The sequence below is a fragment of the Telopea speciosissima genome, chromosome 1, assembly GCF_018873765.1.
Source record: "Telopea speciosissima isolate NSW1024214 ecotype Mountain lineage chromosome 1, Tspe_v1, whole genome shotgun sequence".
NCBI lineage: Eukaryota > Viridiplantae > Streptophyta > Magnoliopsida > Proteales > Proteaceae > Telopea > Telopea speciosissima.
Window position 1 is genome coordinate 84,674,078 of NC_057916.1, and position 23,601 is coordinate 84,697,678.

Below are 23,601 nucleotides of genomic sequence, written 5' to 3' on the forward strand. Positions count from 1 at the left end.
TCTCTTCCCCCCCCCCCCCCCCTTCTTTTTTGAAAAAGACCTTATCGTCCTCCTATGTCTAGCCTGTGATTGGTGCAAGCCACTAACTTACCAAAAGATGGCAGCTTGCCCAACCCTTTCTCTAGAATTATGTATATAGTCACCTATTGGTTTGTTCGATCAGGTCCTTATCCTTGGTGCCTTTATATATTTGAAGAGCTCTCTCCATGTAATGTTCTTCGTCTCTCTTTTCCACTTCTTTTGTGTGGAGATCTCGAGGGGGTAAACGAGGGAGGGAGCGAGGGAGAGAGAGAGGGAGGGAGGCTAGAAGTAGGAATTCCGCACAATAAGGCTTTGTGCTTTCTTTCCTCATAGGAGATAACATCTCTAAGACCAAAAAATTAATCAAAGCCAATATCATAACAACCATCATGGTACATAATTACATATAAATTAAGCATGGTAAGTGAAAGCCTAATGGATTAAACCAATAACAGCTGCTACAACTACTTAATTGTGTCTTTGCCATCTATATATCTCCTCATGAAATGAAAATGGATTAGAAGCTCTCTCTCTCTGTATACATGCTCAAAAATATTTATTTCATTCAGTTTCAGAGGGCCAGAGGAAAGCTCCCATGGCAAACGTTCTCTTATAAGCAAGATCTCCTGTCACGACGGGCAGCCCATACTCTGAAAGAAGGCAATCCAGTTGCCACTCGGGCATGGTCTCGTAGTCAGACTTCTTGAACCTTGGATAGTGCAGTGGCATCTTGAAGCACCAGTTCTTGTTGCTCCCTTGTTGCCCTTTTGTTCTGAACACTGTTGCCGGCGGCGGCTTATAATTAGCACAATTACCGTTGAGGTGACCAGCAGCTCCACTCATCTTCTTATTATTCTTCTCAGTTTCTCTCATTCTTTCTCCTTAAAACAAAGTGAATGCTCTAGCCGGCCCCTTTATAGATTTGAGAGAGAGAGAGAGAATATGTACTAGAAAAAGAATTTCATGGAAGAATAGAGCATTAATAACAGAAAGCGAAACCACTTCCAATCTTCTTGGTTCTCATCTTTTCTAGAATGATAGTATTTTTGAAACTTTTAATACAAGGTAGTAGTAAGGAATTTTTATCCTCTCAATTACACTGTCCGTACTTGACGTCAAGGACATCTAATAGAGGAGGTAGAAATGACTATCCTACCCACTCCTCTGTTAGATGTACTTGACGTCAAGTACGGGTAGTGTAATTGCGAGGATAAAGATACCCTTTTTGTTCTTTTTTACATGAAGATATATATAAAAGGGGCGATGTTCTCTATTGGGAGTGCACGGAGCTGCGCTTAAACATGTAGGATAGAATGTGGAGGTCATTTTGCTCATTCAGGAGTACGATGGGGTGGTCATTCTGCCCCCTACCAATGGGAAAAATTTTTGCTGCTACACTTGTAGCAGGAATGTTCCTCATGCTACAAGGCTAGTAGCCAAGGAAATGGAATAATTCACTTCCCCTTTGGGTTCATTAATACCCTCCTAGGGTTTAGTATTTTCTAAAATACCCTTTTAAGAGGATCATTATCAGCTCCATTTCCCCAAGCTCCTCAAATAAAGGGGGGGGGGACCTCCCTATCCCTGTCCGGCTAGGGTCCACCCCCTCCTATTAGAGGCACTTGGGGAAATGGAGCTAGCAGGAAATGGAGCAGATAATTTTCTCCTTTAAGATCCCATTTCCTTGGCTGCCAGACTTGTAGTAGGAACATTCCTGCTACAAGCGTAGCATCAAAATTTTGCCCCTCCCAATGTGTCTGGGCGCATCCTAGGCCCCCAGTGCAATGCAGAGAACATTTCCCCTATATAAAAATATTTTAACCCTTCTCTCTTCGCCAGTGAAGTAAGAGAGTTGATCCTATGACTTCCTTTCTAGGTCTAAGGTATCGGTATTGGTATTCCTATTGGTCTGTGCCGATACTAATACTGATATCGATACAGATCAGTCTTTAATTTCGGGCTAAATTGAGCCGTTTTGCCCTTCAAAAAATCAATACTTTTGATTTTTTAGACCAGTTTACCCTTCACAGTACCGATACTATCACTACGGTATTAATATCGATATCAGATTAGCATTGGGTACTAGCGATACTGATACATATCGACTGATACGGCCAATATGATATCGATGCCAATAGCTTGAACCGTGCTTCCTAGGACTCCTACAACCTTGCTAATACCTACTGGCAAGGGTACCACCAAGTGTGCAATTGTCTTCCTCTTCCCTTCCATTTTGTTTTCCTTCCTTTCTTCGATCTATGCTTCTTCTTTTTTTTGATGAAAGTGTAATCACACAAACCACACACCAATCCCAAAAGGTTAACCGATTTTTAGAACCGTGAAATGGCGGATATACACAACACACACCACACTCACACACCTGATTCTATTTGACGACATAAGGCTGGATACATGTAAATATAAAAGCATCTGCCCTAGCTATCACTTAAGAGAAAAGGAATGATACTTGATACCTTGAGAAAATGACATTCATGTTAATGCATCGATCGCATATTTTTTTTGGTTAATTGGGAGTTTTACATATATAGTTTGATAGAAGGGGGTGGGATCGCATCGATCGCATATTACTTAGCTTTAGTGGGAGAAAGGTAGAGAGGTCTCAATTGTTGGAATCTTTTTGCGGTTGCTTGCCCTTGTAGATATTTGTGGTAAAGCTCACATTAATATCTTAATTTGGTTCTCGGTGGTTGTTCCATTGCTAGATGCTTCCTTAGTTCTTGCCTTGCCTTGCAAATTGTGGGGAATTGTATTGTACCATTACCAACTTCATAGAGGAGAGATCCTTGGGAAGGATATCTCGAGCTTTAATAATAGATTTCCACCCCCAAGATGCAGGGTAATGAAGTTAGGCATGAATGAAGTTTGTCAGGGGTAAAGATTTAGATTTCATGAGTCTACTACTATCCGTTAGTAATATTGATATGCATAAAAATATACATACACAGGTTTCAGTACAACTAAAAAATCTTCTGACATTGTACGACCAAGTGGGTCCCCGTCATTAATACATCTACGACATCTTGCCTTCTTTTCTCTTCCAAGGCGGTTGAGGAAGACTGACCTAGCTCTGACGATTGTTACAGCTCACCATCCACTCAGTCGGATCGTAGGACGAACCGACCCGAACTATATAAGGAACAGTGTCTGACAGAGGTAGATAGAAAACATTTATTATACTGCATTCCCTTCATCTTTACAGTTGCCCGGATCTAACTTAACCATCGGAGTTACCATGAGTTAACCTCTGGATCCTCCGACCATTCTCAATCTTTCCTATAGGACAGTCAACTCAGCTCGGTCAGAATCCAGCGGCAACAAGTATTATCCACCTTTTAATGTAGAGAAAATCTTAATTATTATAATCAAAGTGGTGAATTAAGAAGTTGCAATTTTATTTTTTTTGCCCTTTTAAGGTAACAACACACTTGTTTTTCAATGAGGGTAAATCATGTCATTTCACATAAATATTGCACTTGATAACTTCAACTTTTAAAACCCCTTTTTACCCTTTGCATATCAAATATTGTATTACTACCCCCAAAAAAAAAAAAACAAATATTGCATTAAATAAATTTCATCCTTTTTTTTTATAAATCCTTTAATACTTTTCTCACTCTTTCCCTTTTTATGTCAAAGGGTGCAAGTTTGGCCCGTCGAAACCGAGACCAAGCCCACTCAGCAAAATCAGAGCCTGGGCCGGGCTTTTCAGCATGAGAATTTCAGGACTGAACAAAACGCCCCCTTGGGAGACATGGTGGCAATTGAATGAAAACAAAGCTTCGAAATTGTTTTGCTTAACTGGGTAGATGAGGCCTCTGCTCCCTGGGTAGATACCTAGGCGTGCTCACCCATTGTCCCAAACGCTTGTGTAGAGACCATGTGACCAAGTAGAGATCTCTTGCCCTAAGTATATATAATAAAGTAATATAATTCAGAAATAGTATAATTTGATTAAAATTTATTATTAATGTTTACTTTCTTAAGGTTGTTCTATTATTGTTCACTGCATATTACTGTCATACTCTTTCTAAATGTTTGGTTTTGGTCTCAAAATATATCAGTTAATGTGAAAGTCGGTTTCTTCTTTCTTTTTCTTCTGCTTTATAGAGATTTCAATGATAAGGGTCCATCAGGCTAGCCCGGCCCAACCTCGGGCTTTCAGGAATCAGGACCAGTCTGAAATATCCCAATCCAATATCGGGTTAAGTCAGGGATGGGCTTAGTTGGGTTGGGCTAATGTAACCCAAGATTGGACTGGGTATTAGAAAAGCCAGATGATCCCAAACACCAACCCAACCTCCTTCCCAGTTCCACCATCACCACCACCCAAATAAAAACCTTTTCATAGTTATTTCATACGGTTGAGAATATAGGCAATGTAGATCAACAACAATATACTAGTTTGATGATTACAATGGCTAATTTTAAGCTGTGTTTGGTATGCATTCTTGGAATGCATTTTAGGTCGATAAAAATATTATTTATTTTTATTGGTCAAGAATACAATATCGACCTAGAATGTATTCCAAAAAATGCATACCAAACACACCTTTAATTTCCGAACATTATTCTGGTTAGTATAAAGGGGGGATGATCGATATGATATGCTCCTCTTGTACATTGGCATCTCACACGCCAACCAATTGGCACACGAGAGAGTACATTATGGTTAGGGCTTAAAACATGGAATTTGAATCTGAATCGGTCTCGTCTGATTCCGATTTACAGCAGATTGGATTAAAAATCAGTGAAGACTGGTCTAGATCGACCCCAAAATTGATGTTTCAATGCCTTTACCTAGTTTTGGAGTAAGGAGCGGACAAGCCAGATCGGCTGGAACTGGGATCAGCCTTGGTCGATTCCATTCTAGATTGATCAATCCAATCCTGATTCTTAAAACCTCGGATTACAGTTTGTGCGTATAAGAGGTCCACATGGTTAGGAAGGAAAGAGAGTATCAGAGTGTCAAAGAGTGTGAGAGGATATGATCGTCGTTTTTCCATTATGAATTTATAGTGGTATACTAGCTATAAATCCTTTCCAGCGCGCACCATGATATGGTCATTGTTTTACTGCACGGTATCAGACCGGGACATCGGTCGTTCTAAAACAAATATCGATATCAATACGTATCGGCTGTATTAAATCAGATCATACCATTTTTACCCCTCAAAAAATTGATACTTATGATTTTTTGACTGTTTTACCCTCCCTGGTTCCTATACCACTGATATGGTATCAGTCAGGTATTAATATTGCTCTCGATCCAAACTGATACCACTGATCCTTTACTGATGCCTAAAACCCTGGTTAGACAATAAGAAGAACAACCTCACGGAAAGAAGGTTCCCAAAGGCCCGGATCTGGCTCTCCTCCAATCGTGGCAAGAGCTGGAGGGTCCGGCCCAGCAAAAAACAGGGGGGGTATGCTTGGGCCCACCCCATGAAATGACCATACCCCCCTGTTTTTGCTAGGCTGAACCCTCCAAGTGGGCTACTCCAACTTAATAGCACGCCTATTGGGCTAAAAGACAATAAAGAAGTCCATCCGCCACCATTTCCTATATCCTTCCTTGCCCTCAACATGACCGGCCGGGCACATATCTAACTAAACAATGTGCCTCTCCTTTAGATTTATCACCACATCAATAGCCCCTAAATAAGATTTCCACAGAAAAGATTTCACCTTTGGTGGAATTTTTTAATTCCGTAGTATCTTGTAAACAACTTTTGGCTTTGTCAGCCGAACGAGAAGTGCAAGGGGAGATCTGAGCACCAAGTCTATATGCAGATTTGACAGAGAACAAAGCTTTTCGGGTGTGACCCCTATCTCAACTGGTTCATTTAGCCCATAGAACTAATGAGAATTTTCAGAATACCCTAACTCCACTTCAACCAGTGAGAGAAGATATCTCAATTTAGAGAGATCCCATTTGAGAGTTTGGTCCAATAAGGTCCCCCACCATCTGGTAGGGGCAATTCAGAAGCCTATAAGAGTGAAGCTTTTATGGATATCCAATTAAGCATGAGAATCCAAGGGTCCTCCAGGATATAAATTGATAATCCATTTCCTACAATCTACAAAAGGCCTTTCAAGATACTTCGGCAAGGACCCTCCCTATCTGGATCCTCTACTTCCAAGCTGCCCCTACTGCCATGCACCCTAGACACAGCAAGGCGGTAAAGACCGCCTGACCCCCCACTCAGGCAAGGCGCTCAAGCAGGGGTAGGGCGGTTTTTTTGCTGCCCTGCTGTGTCTAGGGCTCACACGGCAGTAGGGGCAGCTCGGCAATAGAGGACCCCGATGCCAAGCCCCCTATCATCGAATTCACAACCCAAAAAAGTGGGTAGCTAGCGAAAGGTGCAAGACAGGCCTAGCCATATGGGTTTTAAAGAACCCGGCCCTCTTCACCCCTACTTGAAGCCTCTCTATTTTGTTACAGTTTGTCACGGATGTTATTCAACAACATACGGTGGGAAAGCCAATTTCCTCTCTTTTGCTGGACGAAAAATTCTTATCCAGTCTGTGTTGGCATCAACACCATCCTACCTTATGTCATGTTTCTTGTTCCCCTTAAAAACTTGTTTGGAATTGGACTCTATCTATAATCGTTTTTGGGACAATGACCCTAGTGATAAGAAAAAATTCATCAAATTGGCTGGAATAAAATTTGTCAACCTAGGTCTCATGGAGGTATTGGCCTCGGAAAGTCTAAGACCCATAATAAAGCCTTGATTCTTAAGTTAGGCTGGAGACATCTGTCTGAACCATCTTCCATTTGGGCACAAGTGCTTAAGGCAAAATACTTTTCATTTTTCACCCAAAAATAGGATCCAAGAAGGGATTGTGGACTTGGCATAGCATTGCTAAAACTCTCCCAATTCTCAAGCACATGATCTCAAGACAAATTGGGAATGGTAAGACAACTTCTTGTTGGTATGATCCTTGGATACCAGATGATACAGGTAATCACTTACCACAAATCCTTTCTCAAAAATTCCAATTTAAATTTTGTAACTGAGTTCATGCTTAACACAAATTGGAATAGACCCCTCTTACAATCTTGCTTCGCTTATCTATCTATTACAAATATTCTTCGAATTAATATTTCCAATCATGATGATCTGTGGAACTGTTCTGCTTCAAAAAATGGCAAATTCTCTACCAAATTAGCAGCAAAACAAATGACAGAAGCTAATTTGACTAACCCAATGATTATCCAATGGTGGAGATTTTTTTGGAAACTCAATTTACGTTCTCGATTTAAAATCTTTTTTTGGCGTATTTTAAATGCAGGCTTTCCTGTCAGAGAGTCTATTTCGAAATGGATGCCGGTCGAGCCTTCATGTGTTTTGTGTGGCTCTAACAACGAATCAATTTGGTATATTTTTCTATCTTGTGAATGGACTAAGCGAATCTGGGCTTCTGGCCCGCTTGGATTAAGATCTGAGCACCTTGCTTGTTAAATCCGTGCCCAAAACCCGGTTTGAAACGCGATCTGACCACCGGTCTGGTTTAAACCTTTTGTGTAGAACCAAGAGTGGAGTACGCTCGTGAACTGTGGGTCATAATACTCAAGCCATCACACGAGATTGTCGACCGCGAAACAGGGGAAGTCCTCGAGGAAAGATCCACCGTCAGAGAAAGGGGAAAAATCGTCCACGAAAGCATATTCTTGGAATTCCCTTATGATAGGGATCCGCGGGGCCCGCACCTGAATCGCCCTTATCCATTTAGCGATGATTGGGAGTAAGTCACTATCCGAATAATTCATGCCTATGCATGACCATTAATAAGCATAAGAACTAGAATGGGCTTGGGCTTAGGAGCTTAGTCTCTTTCTAATTGTAACTAGAACTTAGGACATGGGCCATGGGCCATGGGCCCAAGTGGATCCAATGGCCCAATGACTTAAACTAGACCTTGGGCTTATACCTAACCAAACAAGCTCCTAAACAAATGGACCTAAGGACTTGACACTAACCAAACAAGACCTAATGCCTAGATGGGTTATTAAAGACCCAAAACTACTATTCACCTCACATTTCAATCCTAAATCGTGGAGAGGAGAGGAGAAAAAGAAAGAAGAAGAAAGAGAAGAAGAAAGAAGAAGAAGAAAGAAGAAGAAAGAAGAAGAGGAAGAAGGAAGGAGAAGGGAGAAGTATGGTGGAGCACAAGCTATCATCATCAACCCTTGGTGAGTCTCTTTCTCTCTCTCTCTCTCTCTCTCTCTCTCTCTCTCTCTCTCTCATCTCTCTTTCCCTAATTCTATTACCTAGGGTTTGAATTGGTTGAGCACACCTTGAGTGCTCCATCTACTCAATTAGAAGAGCCATTAATGGCAAATCCTTGATGTTTAGCTATGAAGCACCTAACCCTACCTTAAACCCATTCACCCTTCTCCATTTATGAACCCTAAGTTGGGGATTTACCTCCATTTATGGGTTTTACCAACCCTCATGGAAGACCGTAGATGTGTGGGTTTGAGGGGTGTTAAATAACATTGATTAAAGACCCTTTCAAAACCCCAATACCCAAACCCATGAGTTTTCTTTCCATATGTATTTTAATGGAGGAAAACCTAATCGATCATGGGGTTTACAAACCCATGTTGGGTGTGTGCTATGGCACCTTGGTTGGAGTTGTTCTCATGGCCAAAGAGACCCCTAAAAAACCCCAAAGAATACCCCATTTTAGCCCAAGACTTTGGGGCTGCAAAACCATTCTCGAAATGGCATGAACAGCAAGACTGGCACGTGGACAGGCACATGCAAGTGCCAGTCCCTGAGAAACTAGATCTGCCGGTGGGAAGTCTGAGAGGGACAGGCACATGGACAGGCACATGCAAGTGTCAGTCCCTGAGAAAGATCTGCCGGTGGGAGGTCCGAGAGGGACAGGCACATGGACAGGCACATGCAAGTGCCAGTCCCTGAGAGAGGGACAGGCACATGGACAGGCACATGGACAGGCACATGATATAGCCTTGTTGTATGTGTCGGTCCCCTATTTTAGCCTTGTTTGATAACTTATGGGGCCCAACTCTTCTAGCCCTAAGGCACTAATCTCTCCCCACGTTGTACACTCTCTTTAGGTTGACTGACCCGGCTCGGGGGCGTATTAGTACGTGGGACAGTGTACTTGGCATCAAACGCCGATTTGAAGAGCTCCGTACTGACGATTGACTGAGAATCAGGTGAGTGAGTTAAGCAAACGTCTTAATTTATGGAATGTTTATGTGTCGTGTCTTGCGAATGTCATTCATGCATGTGTGCTATAATATATAATTATTAGTAAGATATAGGACGATATAAATGTTTAGATGTTGATAGGACTTTACATTCTTGTCTTGCGATATTATTTATTTTTCTTGCACTATGGTGCGAATGGTGTTGGATTTAGTTATGGGACTCGGGTCGGTTGGTCTTGGACCGAGGATTCCATAATATGGACTCACTCATGGCATGTAGATCTAGGGCTTCGGAGCGGGATCCAAGTGCCGGTGGGTGCTGGGCTTGAGATTGCCGTACTTGAAATTACATTAGAGTTGTCCATTGCATTAGGTGGAAACGGGATGGTGACCGACCGACTGCCTTCGGTATTCACATCTCGTACTTGTATACGTACGTATGGGCTAGAGGGGCGAGAGGATAGCCGGCCGACCATATTTCGGTATCTATGGACTCGGCCTCGGCCTATGCACATGCGTACCTCACTCATACAATAGGTGAATCTTGGCTAGGATAAATGTTTACCCAGTACTATGACCCTTACCGGGGGTTAGGTGTCGGTCAAATCCGTGGGTTCCGACCGTTATTCGGGTATACCCACCGGGAAGTTCGGGCACCAACCGTATTTTGGGTCGAACTCCGGGACGGGATTTGACTCGGGGTTTGCGTATATCTCTTGGTGGAGACCAGTGCAGCGAGGCTTCAGAGCGACTCGGGTTTGTCATTGCCGTGATACCATCTGTTTATGGTACCGATGTCGGGGATACTACCTAAGGTGTTGCTATAGTACTATACCTGACTTAGTTGTGTGTTAGGTGGATAACAATAAAACTATACATCATCATTCATTCATGTAGCATGATTGTAAATTGTATGTGATGTACGGTCTACCTTGGTGGTATGGGACACCTTGGTATCCGTCCATCATGTATGGTTTGCAGTCAACCCCATTCATTATTATTATTGTGTATGCTTGTGTGGCTTAGCCACTCATTGGGCTCAGTTGGAGCTCACTCCTCGGGGAAACATATTTTTAGTTAATGCGGTACATTCGAGTGCTACTCTGTGAGATGTGTTCCACGAGGAGCAGTGATTCTTGGTGGTGGCCATCTTTTGTTACACTTTGATAAACTATTTTCTGATTCAAAGGTGTATTCTTTTATTCCTTTCTTGATAAGTGTATTTATTATACAGTGATAATACATAGATCCTGATTAGAACCCATTGATATGAAGGGGTAAATTTGAATAGACAATATTTTATATGCTATCACCTAGCTTCTGCTAACTCTGATGTTATTAATATTAATCCTTTCCTTTTACCTATTATTTGTCGTTGTGAATGAGTTAGTCTTGGGTACTGCATCAGTGATTCTGGTGGTTAGAGAGCGTATTGATACGCTCCAGTTGCATTCCCCGTGGTTCAGGGATGGGGGTGTGACAGCTTGGTATCAGAGCGTGATGCTCTACCTCATGGACTAACTCAGTGTTCACACGACCCGATTTACTCTAAATTAGGGTTAAATATTAAAAGCCTTAACCATAAACAAGAATCGAGTACAACAAGGAGGATATATAAATTTTCTTGATAGAACAATGCTTTGATAATACAAATAAAGGTAGGAGACTTCTATAGAACATAAACCAGTTTAGAAATGAAGAAAAGATGAGAAACTACATACTAAACCCTAGGAGTTACAAAAAAAGAAAAAAAGAAAAAGGATATATACTAAGGTTTATGAGGGTAAAGTCATGGACAATGATGTAAAATATAATGATAACTGGGATTAGCCTAACCATAAAGAGCTATTGTATATATTAGGAAAATTTATACATTATAGGATTGCTGTTGCATAAGCCCAACGACTTCAAGATACACCAATACCAATAAAAAATTGGGGCCCTTGGTCTATAAAAATAAATAAATAAATAAATAAAAAATAAAAAAATAAAAAAAAAAAGAAGAAAAATTGTGGTTAGGAACATTACGAATAACATTTTGAATAGTGAATCATACCATAAGCAGGTATAGGAACGGGAAGAAGCTTACACATTGAGATGGATTAGCAAATAGCTAATTTATACAAAAGAAAAGCTCACCTGAGCCTTTTCACAAACACCTCAAACTCATCACCTGGGCATTCGTTGCTACGACCGCAACAAGCGGGGCATATGTCCAAGACTTGCTCGTCGATGAAGCCCGTGTATTTGCCAAACCTGCAGGCCATCGGTCCCATGCAACCCGGGAGTGTATTCAACATGCTGCAGATGAGGCAGAGTCATCATCGGCGCGATGTGGTACCTTATGTCTATACCTATCACCTGTGCACGCATTATTGATTTTAGAGTTTACGACTCAATTTAGTCACCCACGGTCGTTAGTTGTAATTCCAACTTGCGTAAGCTAGTCATCGGTGAGAGACTTTCCGAGGACTTGTTACGTAGGCTAATGATTAGGGGAAATTATCTTTCATTTTTCTCGTGGCCTTAGTGACTGGCCCGGGCTTTCTTTGGGAACCACCTAGAAATTTTGAGTATTGGTCCTAAGTACCCTTAGGTAAGCCTATGGCCCCACATGTCTCTCAGGAGAGCCATTTTTAGGACTTGGTGGTAAATCTACCGGGAATCTTTGGGATTGGCTTGGTGTATGGGCCTGATACGTTCAGGGACCTTGTCCAGTAGAAAACCCGAGATTTGTGTCTAGATTCTGAAGGGACGGTGAAAAAATATATATATATATATAGGCACGTAGTTGAATCTCGATATGTCTATACACCCACGAACCGATGGATATCTAGAAAGGATAATTTAGGACGGATGCTAGGAGGTATGGATTATATCATGTAGTTGGAAGAGAATGATAGATCTAGCAATTTAAGTTGATGAACGATATTATATCGGGTGTTAGTGTAGCCAAGTGCGATCAAGAACTAAAAGGAACTGGGCTGAAGGATTCGACAAAACTTTGCTCAACAATAGATATGAGTGGAGTAATGGGTCCCTGAATGTCCCCTCCGTTATTGGGAGTGAATAGTAGGGATTCCATCAATATTCCAATTCATTCTAAAGTCGAGTTAGGTAGTGGAGGATCGGAAGTGAAAGTCCTCATAGGAACGACTAGGTAAGCAAAGTAGTACGACCTTGTGTCATTCAACCCAAAATTTTTGGAGTACGAATCTTGGGCGAAGTATATGGAAATAGTTGCATCTCTCTATTTCTAGAAGTATAAGCTCGAGTTTGATTTTCACTGGGTCCTTATATACACTGGACTTTATATTAACTAAATCGGAATTGATTTATACCATTGTGTAAGGTGGACACTATTAGAGGACAAATCAATACAACTTAGTTTAAGCTAAATAACTAAGCGATCCTGGAGCGAGAAGTTGAGCACGTTTTAACCCCTCTATCCGGCACTATCCAATACCATTTAAGCAAAGCCAATGTGGTGGCAGATGCACTTAGTAGGAAATCACAAACCCTTCCTTGCCAGCTTTAACAGCCAATGAGCAGCTTATAGAGGAAGCCAGAAGAATGGGGTTGGAAGTGTTAATTGATGATGCTACTATGTTATTTTTCGCCCTGGCAGTACAACCCTCATTGGCAGAGAAGATTAAGGAAGTCCAACCTACCGATGCAGAGTAATCTCATTGATTAAAGGGGCATCTTGTTAATGAGAAGGCGAAGTGCGGTCGAAGTATCCTCACCTATGAAGATACCTAGGTACGTCTCAATTTCGAGGACAAAATTCTTATAAGGTGGGGAGGATGTTAAATCCGTGCCCAAAACCCGGTTTGAAACGCGATCTGACCACCGGTCTGGTTTAAACCTTTTGTGTAGAACCAAGAGTGGAGTACGCTCGTGAACTGTGGGTCATAATACTCAAGCCATCACACGAGATTGTCGACCGCGAAACAGGGGAAGTTCTCGAGGAAAGATCCACCGTCAGAGAAAGGGGAAAAATCATCCATGAAAGCATATTCTTGGAATTCCCTTATGATAGGGATCCGCGGGGCCCGCACCTGAATCGCCCTTATCCATTTAGCGATGATTGGGAGTAAGTCACTATCCGAATAATTCATGCCTATGCATGACCATTAATAAGCATAAGAACTAGAATGGGCTTGGGCTTAGGAGCTTAGTCTCTTTCTAATTGTAACTAGAACTTAGGACATGGGCCATGGGCCATGGGCCCAAGTGGATCCAATGGCCCAATGACTTAAACTAGACCTTGGGCTTATACCTAACTAAACAAGCTCCTAAACAAATGGACCTAAGGACTTGACACTAACCAAACAAGACCTAATGCCTAGATGGGTTATTAAAGACCCAAAACTACTATTCACCTCACATTTCAATCCTAAATCGTGGAGAGGAGAGGAGAAAAAGAAAGAAGAAGAAAGAGAAGAAGAAAGAAGAAGAAGAAAGAAGAAGAAAGAAGAAGAGGAAGAAGGAAGGAGAAGGGAGAAGTATGGTGGAGCACAAGCTATCATCATCAACCCTTGGTGAGTCTCTTTCTCTCTCTCTCTCTCTCTCTCTCTCTCTCTCTCTCTCTCTCTCTCTCTCTCCATCTCTCTTTCCCTAATTCTATTACCTAGGGTTTGAATTGGTTGAGCACACCTTGAGTGCTCCATCTACTCAATTAGAAGAGCCATTAATGGCAAATCCTTGATGTTTAGCTATGAAGCACCTAACTCTACCTTAAACCCATTCACCCTTCTCCATTTATGAACCCTAAGTTGGGGATTTACCTCCATTTATGGGTTTTACCAACCCTCATGGAAGACCGTAGATGTGTGGGTTTGAGGGGTGTTAAATAACATTGATTAAAGACCCTTTCAAAACCCCAATACCCAAACCCATGAGTTTTCTTTCCATATGTATTTTAATGGAGGAAAACCTAATCGATCATGGGGTTTACAAACCCATGTTGGGTGTGTGCTATGGCACCTTGGTTGGAGTTGTTCTCATGGCCAAAGAGACCCCTAAAAAACCCCAAAGAATACCCCATTTTAGCCCAAGACTTTGGGGCTGCAAAACCATTCTTTAATGGCATGAACAAAGAAGAGCGCACGTGGACAGCACATGCAAGTGCCACCCCGAGAAACTAGATCTCCGGTGGGAAGTCGAGAGGGACAGGCACATGGACAGGCACATGCAAGTGCGTCCCCGAGAAAGATCTGCCGGTGGGAGGTCCGAGAGGGACAGGCACATGGACAGGCACATGCAAGTGCCAGTCCCTGAGAGAGGGACAGGTACATGGACAGGCACATGATATAGCCTTGTTGTATGTGTCGGTCCCCTATTTTAGCCTTGTTTGATAACTTATGGGGCCCAACTCTTCTAGCCCTAAGGCACTAATCTCTCCCCACGTTGTACACTCTCTTTAGGTTGACTGACCCGGCTCGGGGGCGTATTAGTACGTGGGACAGTGTACTTGGCATCGAACGCCGATTTGAAGAGCTCCGTACTGACGATTGACTGAGAATCAGGTGAGTGAGTTAAACAAACGTCTTAATTTATGGAATGTTTATGTGTCATGTCTTGCGAATGTCATTCATGCATGTGTGCTATAATATATAATTATTAGTAAGATATAGGACGATATAAATGTTTAGATGTTGATAGGACTTTACATTCTTGTCTTGCGATATTATTTATTTTTCTTGCACTATGGTGCGAATGGTGTTGGATTTAGTTATGGGACTCGGGTGCCGGTTGGTCTGGACCGAGGATTCCATAATATGGACTCACTCATGGCATGTAGATCTAGGGCGGAGCGGGATCCAAGTGCCGGTGGGTCTTGGGCTTGAGATTGCCGTACTTAAAATTACATTAGAGTTGTCCATTGCATTAGGTGGAAACGGGATGGTGACCGACCGATCGCCTTCGGTATTCACATCTCGTACTTGTATACGCACGTATGGGCTAGAGGGGCGAGAGGATAGCCGGCCGACCGTATTTCGGTATCTATGGACTCGGCCTCGGCCTATGCACATGCGTACCTCACTCATACAATAGGTGAATGCTGGCTAGGATAAATGTTTACCCAGTACTATGACCCTTACCGACGGGGGTTAGGTGTCGGTCAAATCCGTGGGTTCCGACCGTTATTGGGTATACCCACCCGGAAGTTCGGGCGCCAACCGTATTTTGGACCGAACGCCGGACGGGATTTGACTCGGGGTTTGCGTATATCTCTTGGTGGAGACCGTACAGAGGCTTCAGTGCGACTCGGGTTTGTCATTGCCGGTATACCATCCGTTTATGGTACCGATGTCGGGGATGCTACCTAAGGTGTTGCTATAGTACTATACGACTTAGTTGTGTGTTAGGTGGATAACAATAAAACTATACATCATCATTCATTCATGTAGCATGATTGTAAATTGTATGTGATGTACGGTCTACCTTGGTGGTATGGGACACCTTGGTATCCGTCCATCATGTATGGTTTCGATCAACCCCATTCATTATTATTATTGTGTATGCTTGTGTGGCTTAGCCACTCATTGGGCTCGATTGGAGCTCACTCCTCGGGAAACATATTTTTAGTTGATGCGGTACATTCGAGCATGACGGCACGGAGTTCAAGACTCTGATGAAGGTCATGAAGAGTGGTGGACTTTGAGTATGAGGATCATGGACCGGAGTGCTATTGTGAGATGTGTTCCACGAGGAGCAGTGATTCTTGGCTGGTGGCCATCTTTTGTTACACTTTGATAAACTATTTTCTGATTCAAAGGTGTATTCTTTTATTCCTTTCTTGATAAGTGTATTTATTATACAGTGATAATACATAGATCCTGATTAGAACCCATTGATAAGAAGGGGTAAATTTGAATAGACAATATTTTATATGCTATCACCTAGCTTCTGCTAACTCTGATGTTATTAATATTAATCCTTTCCTTTTACCTATTATTTGTCGTTGTGAATGAGTTAGTCTTGGGTACTGCATCAATGATTCTGGTGGTTAGAGAGCGTATTGATACGCTCCAGTTGCATTCCCCGTGGTTCGGGGATGGGGGTGTGACATTGCTGCTCTTTCGCTCACCTGTCTGTGTGCATCCTTCATTGGCTTGAATTCCATGAACAAACAATCTCTATGTTGGCTTTTCTCAATTTTTATAATTACATGTTATTATATTTGATATGTAAGAAACAAAGTTATCATGTGTGATTTTCAGGTTGACCCATTACTGATCATCCATAATGTGATTAGATGGATTTCTGACATGCATTTAACACCACCATCATCTTATTCATCAATGCTTTCACCACAAAACACACATTTTCCACCTCTTGTTTCAATCTTAACTAACATCAACATAGAATTACCTGGTTTACTGGTAGCCAGATGGACATTTTACATTTTGATAACTGGACAAAGAATTATAACAGATGCAGGTCGGCTGACAACTCAAGATGACATGGAAGCGGAGATGTGTGATATCATTCAAGGTTGAAGGAGAGCAAAGGAAGAAAATATAATCTTAAAAGAAATCTGGTGCTGCAACAAAAAACTATATGAGATGTTTAGCCCTACTCTTCTAAACTCAGTCCCATGGAATATACCAATTAAGTAGTGTGACACTTCCACTCATATGTACAAAATATATCCTTTAGTTTTGATTAATATATGCAGTATTTTGTCCAAAAAAAAAACATACAGTGGGTATTAACGTAAAAAGATAATCGATATTTTTTTATTTTTTTTTTAAATTTTGGGTTTTTTACAATTACCACCTCAAAATCTTTATTATCTACTATTACCTCCCTCAAAAAAACTTTCAAACAATTGTTACCCCCCTCTGATGCATACTAACCACTAACTAACCCCCACCGTCCCCACCGTTACATTTCCGTAACGGTGGGGGTTAGTCGTGACAGTGTGCCATTGTCATGAATTTTCTAAGACCAAAATGCTCTTTTGGGGTGGTAATTGTTTAAAAAAACAAAAAAAAACCCATCACCCTCCTTCTCCTCCTCCTCCTTCTTCCCCCTCTGCACCCCCAAAATGTGGCTGCCATCAAACCAAAATCAAAAACCTTGGATGGAATGAAACCACGCCGCGAGGAGGAATTGAAGAGAATTCTAGAGAATAAAACCTAACATGAGTACCACTAACATAATTATTACTCCCACCAACAACACCAGCACCACCTGCAACACAGATGATCGACCTGCAAAGCCAGCAATGGGAGCAAAGCTACCGGCGACTGGTCAGGAACAAAGGGAAGAACAAATCGAACAAAGGGGATGGGGGATTTAATTACAAACCATTACATGAAGAATAAATGAAAAGAATAATAAAATAAAAATAAAACCAGATACAAGTTCTCCAACGTAATCTGCAGCAGCACCAATGTTGATTTTTCTGACTGTGCTATGTGTGATCGAAGATGGAGCATCTGCAGAATCCTTCACCAAAAATCACAATCGAGCGTGATGAACCAAGACTAGGATTCGGTTATAGACGATGGGAGCTGGGATTTCGGTTGGGAAAAAGAAGAAAAGAAATAGAAGAGGAATAAGGAAATAGGTTATTCCGAAGAAGAAGTTTACAAATGGGGTAGGAACGGTGGTTTCAGATGGGTTTTGGAAGATGGTTTTTTGAAGAGGAAGTGGGTTGTGGTGAATGGGTTTCAGGTGATTGAAAGGAGAATCAAAAAAAAAAAAACGAAGTGGAAGAAAGAGGGGTTTTAGGGATTGATGGGAAATGGAAAGAAGAAATGGAGCTCGCAATAGGGAAGAATCAGAGAAAGAAAACAACAGGGGATGGTGTGATGCTGCTGCTGGTTAGTCATGGCTGGAGTGAAGCAAAATAAATTAAAAGTAAAGTGGAAAAGAAGAAGAAGAAGACGAGGGAAGAAGCTGGTTATCTCCCAAGGGAATATAATCAGGTTTGGGGTTGCAGAGGAGGAGGAAGAAGAAGCAGAAGGAGGAGGAGGACGGTGATCGGGGTTCTTTTTTTTTTTTTACAATTACCACCCCAAAAGGGTATTTTGGTCCTAAAAAATTCGTGACAACGGCACACTGTCACGACTAACCCCCACCGTTACAAAAATGTAACAGTGGGATCAATTAGTGATTAGTATGCATCAGAGGCGATAACAGTTGTTTGAAAATTTTTGGGGGAGGTAATAATAGATAGTAAAGATTTTAAGATGATAATTGTAAAATACCCTAAAATTTGTTACGAGCATCGATAGTTACGAAGAAAAGATCAAACATGACGGGGACAGGGGCTTATTCGTCAATTTGACAGAAGGACACTTTGGGCTTTCCAGGGAAAGGAAACAAAAAGCATTTTTGTCCTTTAAAAAACAGACAAATATAATGACGCCACGTATACATAAAAGGCCGTAACGTAAAGCTGACGACAGCAGAGCAAACAGTCTGGCATATGGAGGGTACTGAGCGGTCACATGGGGGTTAAATAGCGATCCGGGTAGGATTGTGACACGTGGATTCGGTCCCACTTAATGTGGATGAAATCCTCTCCTCTCCTATTCCGCCGCGCTTAGTGGCACAGCGGTTTTGTCTCGTAGAAACTGAAAAGGTTAGTAAGAGAGAGAGATGGTAATGAACGGCAGGTCTCCACTCCCGGAACATTATAACGTGCGTCCCATCTGCACAGATCTTTCCACTCTCTTGTCTCTCTCTCTCTCTCTGCGGCTCTCCGGAGCTAATCCCTCCTTGGCTCTATTAAGTTCATTATTTTTCTTGAAGGGGGAGGAGAAAGCCGCAGAGGGAGAGATTGATCGAGAGATCTAGGGTTTGAAGAAATTTGAAAGAAAGAAATGGCGGTTCTTAGGGTTTCCTTTGGAGTTTTGGCCATCATTGCTCTTATCTTCAGCATTGTTTTGCCTGCTGTTCGGGCTGAATCAATGGCTCCTGCTCCTGCCCCAACTAGTGATGGTATGTATGCCTTCTCTTTCTTCTTCTCACTTTCCTTCTCCAGATCTGGTTTCGCATTTAAAAAAAAAATAAAAAATCATCTATCTTCGAAGCTCCATTTCGGATTCTTCAATTTTTGGACAAATGTCTCGATATGCAATTTCTGGCCAACCATCCCTACTGCAAATGTCTCAAGATCCTCTATACAGCACAAGTCTCTGCTTTTCGCTGGATTCTGGATCTAGACTTGTTGCGATTTTGAATGTTGGTGCATTTCCCCTGTTCCGCAAAGTATTTGTTTTCCTTTTCCTTAGAGAACTCTTCTTTCATGATCGAATCGCTCTGTATTTCTCTTTTTTGGCAGACTTTTCGTTTTGGAATTAATTTTATACCATCAAGCACATCAACGTCATTATCATCTTTAACTCTTCTACATTGTTTTTTTTTTTTTTGGTTGGGGGTTTCTTTTTAATTCTCGCTCCTAAATTTTCTATGTTGTGGAGTTGCAGGAACATCGATAGACCAAGGAATTGCATATGTGCTGATGCTGGTGGCTCTAGTGCTCACATACCTCATCCACCCCCTTGATGCTTCATCCTACAGTTTGTTCTGAGTTATATTATCAAAAGGACGTGATAGGCGATGGAGATTAGAGACTTCCTTTTTATAAATACTTGAGGGGAGGGCGGAAGAATTGGATTGTTAGGTGGTGTTTGTGGTGGTGGTGGTGGTGGTGGCGGTGGCGGGTATGATGTATCGTAGTATATATATAATGGAACCTTAGTGGTGGTGGTGGTGTGAATGATGATGAGGATGGTATATGATTTGGTTGTTAGACACACACCATTGTTGGATTTAAGAGTCAGGTTGTCCCTGTTGTGATAGTTTTCTTCTTTGTGTGGGACAAGGGTTTTCTTTTCTTCGGTTCTTTCATTTCATCCTTTTTTAACCTTTGTTTCATGGTGTTATCTGGGATTAATTGTTACATTCTCTTTAGCAGTTTGAGATATTCTTTTTTCTTATCTTAAATTTCTTATTTTCATCCACTTTTCAGATATTTGTCTGCCGTTGTGAGTTTGTATTGAAAACGAATCCTAACACGATGCATAAAAGAATGAAAATCACAAACATCAATCACTCAATGAACACAAAGATTTGCATGATTCAGTAAGATTGCTTTTGTCCATGATGAGATGAGATCTGTTTCACCATGAATGGACAATAGGATTACAGTCGCTCGTCTTACCCACAGTTCTTAGATATTGTTACAGAGAAAGAACCATCGTTACATATTTATAGCAAAAACTTACATAGGAAGTTTACCAAATAAATCTGAGGCTGTTAAGAGGTTGGGCCTTGATGCCTACGGCCTCTTAATGGCCCTTTGAAATCAACCCACAAAGTCACAAACCAAGCAATGGAATACAAGACATTGTACACCCAACAATTTGAATTTGCGTTTCTTTAGCATTTACGGTTGTGGTTTACTTGGTACCCAAAAATTTTTAGGCGGTGTCAGGAAGGAAATCCCATACGAAAAATCCTACTAGATTGTTGACCTTGCAAACTGGGACTGAGGTTGCACACATTATGATTTATGACCCTCTTCAGACCTTGCAATGGCAGGAGTCTCATGCATGGGATACATCTTTTTGTGAGAAAAAAGCTCTAATTATAAGGGTAAAACTTATCAAAATTCTACATATTTATAGATTGCATGCCATGAGGGTATTTGATTGAATTAAACTCTTCTGAATTTTGATAACGTAATCTAAAGTATGTGCTAGCTATCCAATTGTCAAAATTTTGGACAAGGAACCTGTTCAAGAAGTTTTGGACCCAATCCAATCTACCACATGGTAGACATTTTGGCCATCTTTTTTCCTTCTTTTTTTTTTTTTTTTTTGTTGATGAAAGTGTAATCACACAAACCACACATCAATCCCAGAAGGTTAATCGACTTTTAGGACCGTAGAATGTTGGATATATACAACACACACCACACGCACACATTCGATGTGGGACTAAACCCACGCACCCAACGCACTCGACGTACAACTTTTTTTGATAAAAATGTAATCACACAAACCACATACGAATCCCAAAAGGGTAACCCACTTTTAGAACCTTAGAATGACAGATATACACAACACACAACATTTTGACCACCTTGAAAAACTTATCAAGGAGAGAGATTTTGGGGTGTGCTCAAGAGGGGGATGTCTTGTGGAAGAAATGTGTGCATTCTACAAAAATTATTATTAGTTTTCTGTTTCTTTAATTTTACCAGAATATGTTCTTCAATTGATTTAGCACTTTCAAGGGTCATTATCTAGTGCTGATCCTTGCCTCTGCAGAATCCTAAGAGGAGGTGAATTTGAAAACGGTATGCCCTCAAGACTGGAACTAGAGCATTTGCTTTACTAGCAATTCGAATCTTTTACCATTGTTCCAAATAATGACCCCTTGATTTAGCAATTTTGATCCTTAGGGTATCTAATGAATGGTTTGGATTGGCCACCTGTCGAATTTCAATCACAAAAACTATAATTTAACCTTCTCTTATGGAGTATTCTTGGAATGTGTTGTATAGCTAGGTTGAAAATGCATGCCGGCCAAGAAATCATACCAAATACAACCTTAATTTATGAAAGTCCACTATACGATTCCAAATTCTTTCAAAGTGTAAGTAGTTGTATAGTTCAGTTTCTTTAACCACGATTTAGAGTTAAAATCTTCAGGCAGGGGATAGAATACCCACCCAAGACCCACAAAATGACAAAATGATGAGGTTGAAAAGATGAGATGACAAATAAACATTAAATAAATAATGGGTCATAGGCTGTGTTTGGTATGATTTTTTAGATTGCATTATTGATAAGGCTGATGGAGATGAAAGTCAAAAGGCAGTTGATCCTAGCGTTGCCAAGAGAGAAAGGCAGGGTTCTCAACGATCAACTGCAGATGGAGATGAGTTTGCATCGGTGGAGCTTCCATCGGAGAGGATATATAGTAGCAGGAAGACAAGCTGTTGTTGTTCCATCAAGATAATCCATTAATTAAATTGTGACCACGAATGATGGGAAGAAGCTGTGAACGCCAAACAAAGAAGTTCGTGTGTTCTAATTTGATTGAGATTTGATGATTAAGGTTAGTTACGTTGATAAGGGAGAAGCGGATGAAGCAGTGAGTGATAGAGTCGATGATGATGTTTGGGAGGTTTGGGAACTGGGAAGTCATATTTGCGTAAGTCGGGATTGCTTTGATACCAAAGCTAGGATTTGAGATAATTTTTGTCACTTACTTTCGAGTTATCAGTGTTCTGTTGTTTATATAAGTCCTTGGATTACAGGTAGAGAGAGAGTTTACAGGAGTTAACAGAATTTAGCTCGTCTCCAAGGACACATCCCTAGGCATGCGCCGAGATGTGTGTGGCACAGCTCAGTTGTTGGATGCCTCATGGCATCAGCACCCTGGGCGCACACCCCCTAGAGACGATCCTGATCAAAGCATGAGATTCTACACATGTGATAGAGATTATCACTTAGCCATCGTCAGCCTTGGCAATTATTAACCTAGAATGCATTCCAAGGATGCATACCAAACGCAACCTATGGCTCTTCGACAAAAAAGAAGTTGGCCCGAGAGCTATCATCATGTTAAACTATCAATTTGTTGCAGTTTTCATGGTTTAGGGTTTATGCAAAAAAAGAAAAAAAAAAAAAAACCCACAAGAAGTAGAGGCAAGGGACTGCAACAAGGAGCCAGTGGCGCATTGCAGATGGGAACTGAGTCCATAGAGGTCTGAACAGATTCAGAGGAGCTGGTTAATTTGATGACTGAAACCTGAAGACAGCCTTTGGAGTTATTTTCCTTATTAAAAATAATCGTACTATTTTAAAACAATTTCAGCTTTAGATAATCGTAAAAAAATATTGTTCATTCAGCCTTTAGGTTGTACATACACCAAGTTGTTTTATGTGGCCATATGCAAAAAGCTTTCTGCTACATTTACCCTCTTCGATTTTGAGAGAGCTACCCTCAAGTGCAAGATTTTAAAACTCGGAATCGGAACAGAATCAGTTAGAGAGGATTCCGATTCAAGAAGCAACGATTAAGAGCTATGGAAATTGGTGCCAACCGATTCCGATCCAGATCTGATTCTCGATTTTAAAACAATGCTCATGCGGCTGCTTCACTTGCAGTGATAAAGACTCTTTCCTGTCACACCATATACGCAGGCATGGAGGAATCATTTTCTACTATAGGCTTAGCAGGAAACCGAACAATTCTCTCGTTTCAAAATTCCACGCTCTTGAGACAATAGTATTGCACATTGACCAACCATATCGTAGAAATAACCGAAGATTTACAGGATGAGTTTCTACAGAGCATTCGGTAACATTAACTGTCCCTGGAGTTACAGAGGA

At 41.3% G+C, this 23,601-nt stretch overlaps 2 protein-coding genes across 4 annotated transcripts in view; one reads left to right on the forward strand and one right to left on the reverse strand.

The window, feature by feature from the left end:
• The window catches only part of LOC122645122 (mitochondrial carrier protein MTM1-like), a 37,624-nt gene that overhangs the window by 2,500 nt on the left and 11,523 nt on the right, over positions 1-23,601 (reverse strand). Inside the window, exon 12 of the mRNA XM_043838474.1 lies at positions 12,550-12,556. The gene's annotated coding sequence lies outside the window, so the exon portion shown is untranslated. The remainder of the gene's footprint in view (positions 1-12,549; positions 12,557-23,601) is intronic.
• Positions 940-23,151, forward strand: LOC122645138 (arabinogalactan protein 41-like). 3 transcript variants are annotated; one of them, XM_043838484.1, is made up of 3 exons: positions 940-961; positions 19,026-19,192; positions 19,681-19,823. In XM_043838484.1, exons 2-3 carry the CDS (start codon positions 19,075-19,077, stop codon positions 19,782-19,784), a joined length of 222 nt encoding a protein of 73 aa, XP_043694419.1. In that variant the 5' UTR covers positions 940-961; positions 19,026-19,074; the 3' UTR covers positions 19,785-19,823. The 3 variants fall into 3 exon arrangements, with proteins under 3 accessions (XP_043694419.1, XP_043694424.1, XP_043694417.1); XM_043838489.1 differs by lacking the exon at positions 940-961 and adding an exon at positions 23,143-23,151 and having other exon boundaries at positions 19,022-19,192; positions 19,681-19,784; XM_043838482.1 differs by lacking the exon at positions 940-961 and having other exon boundaries at positions 19,022-19,192.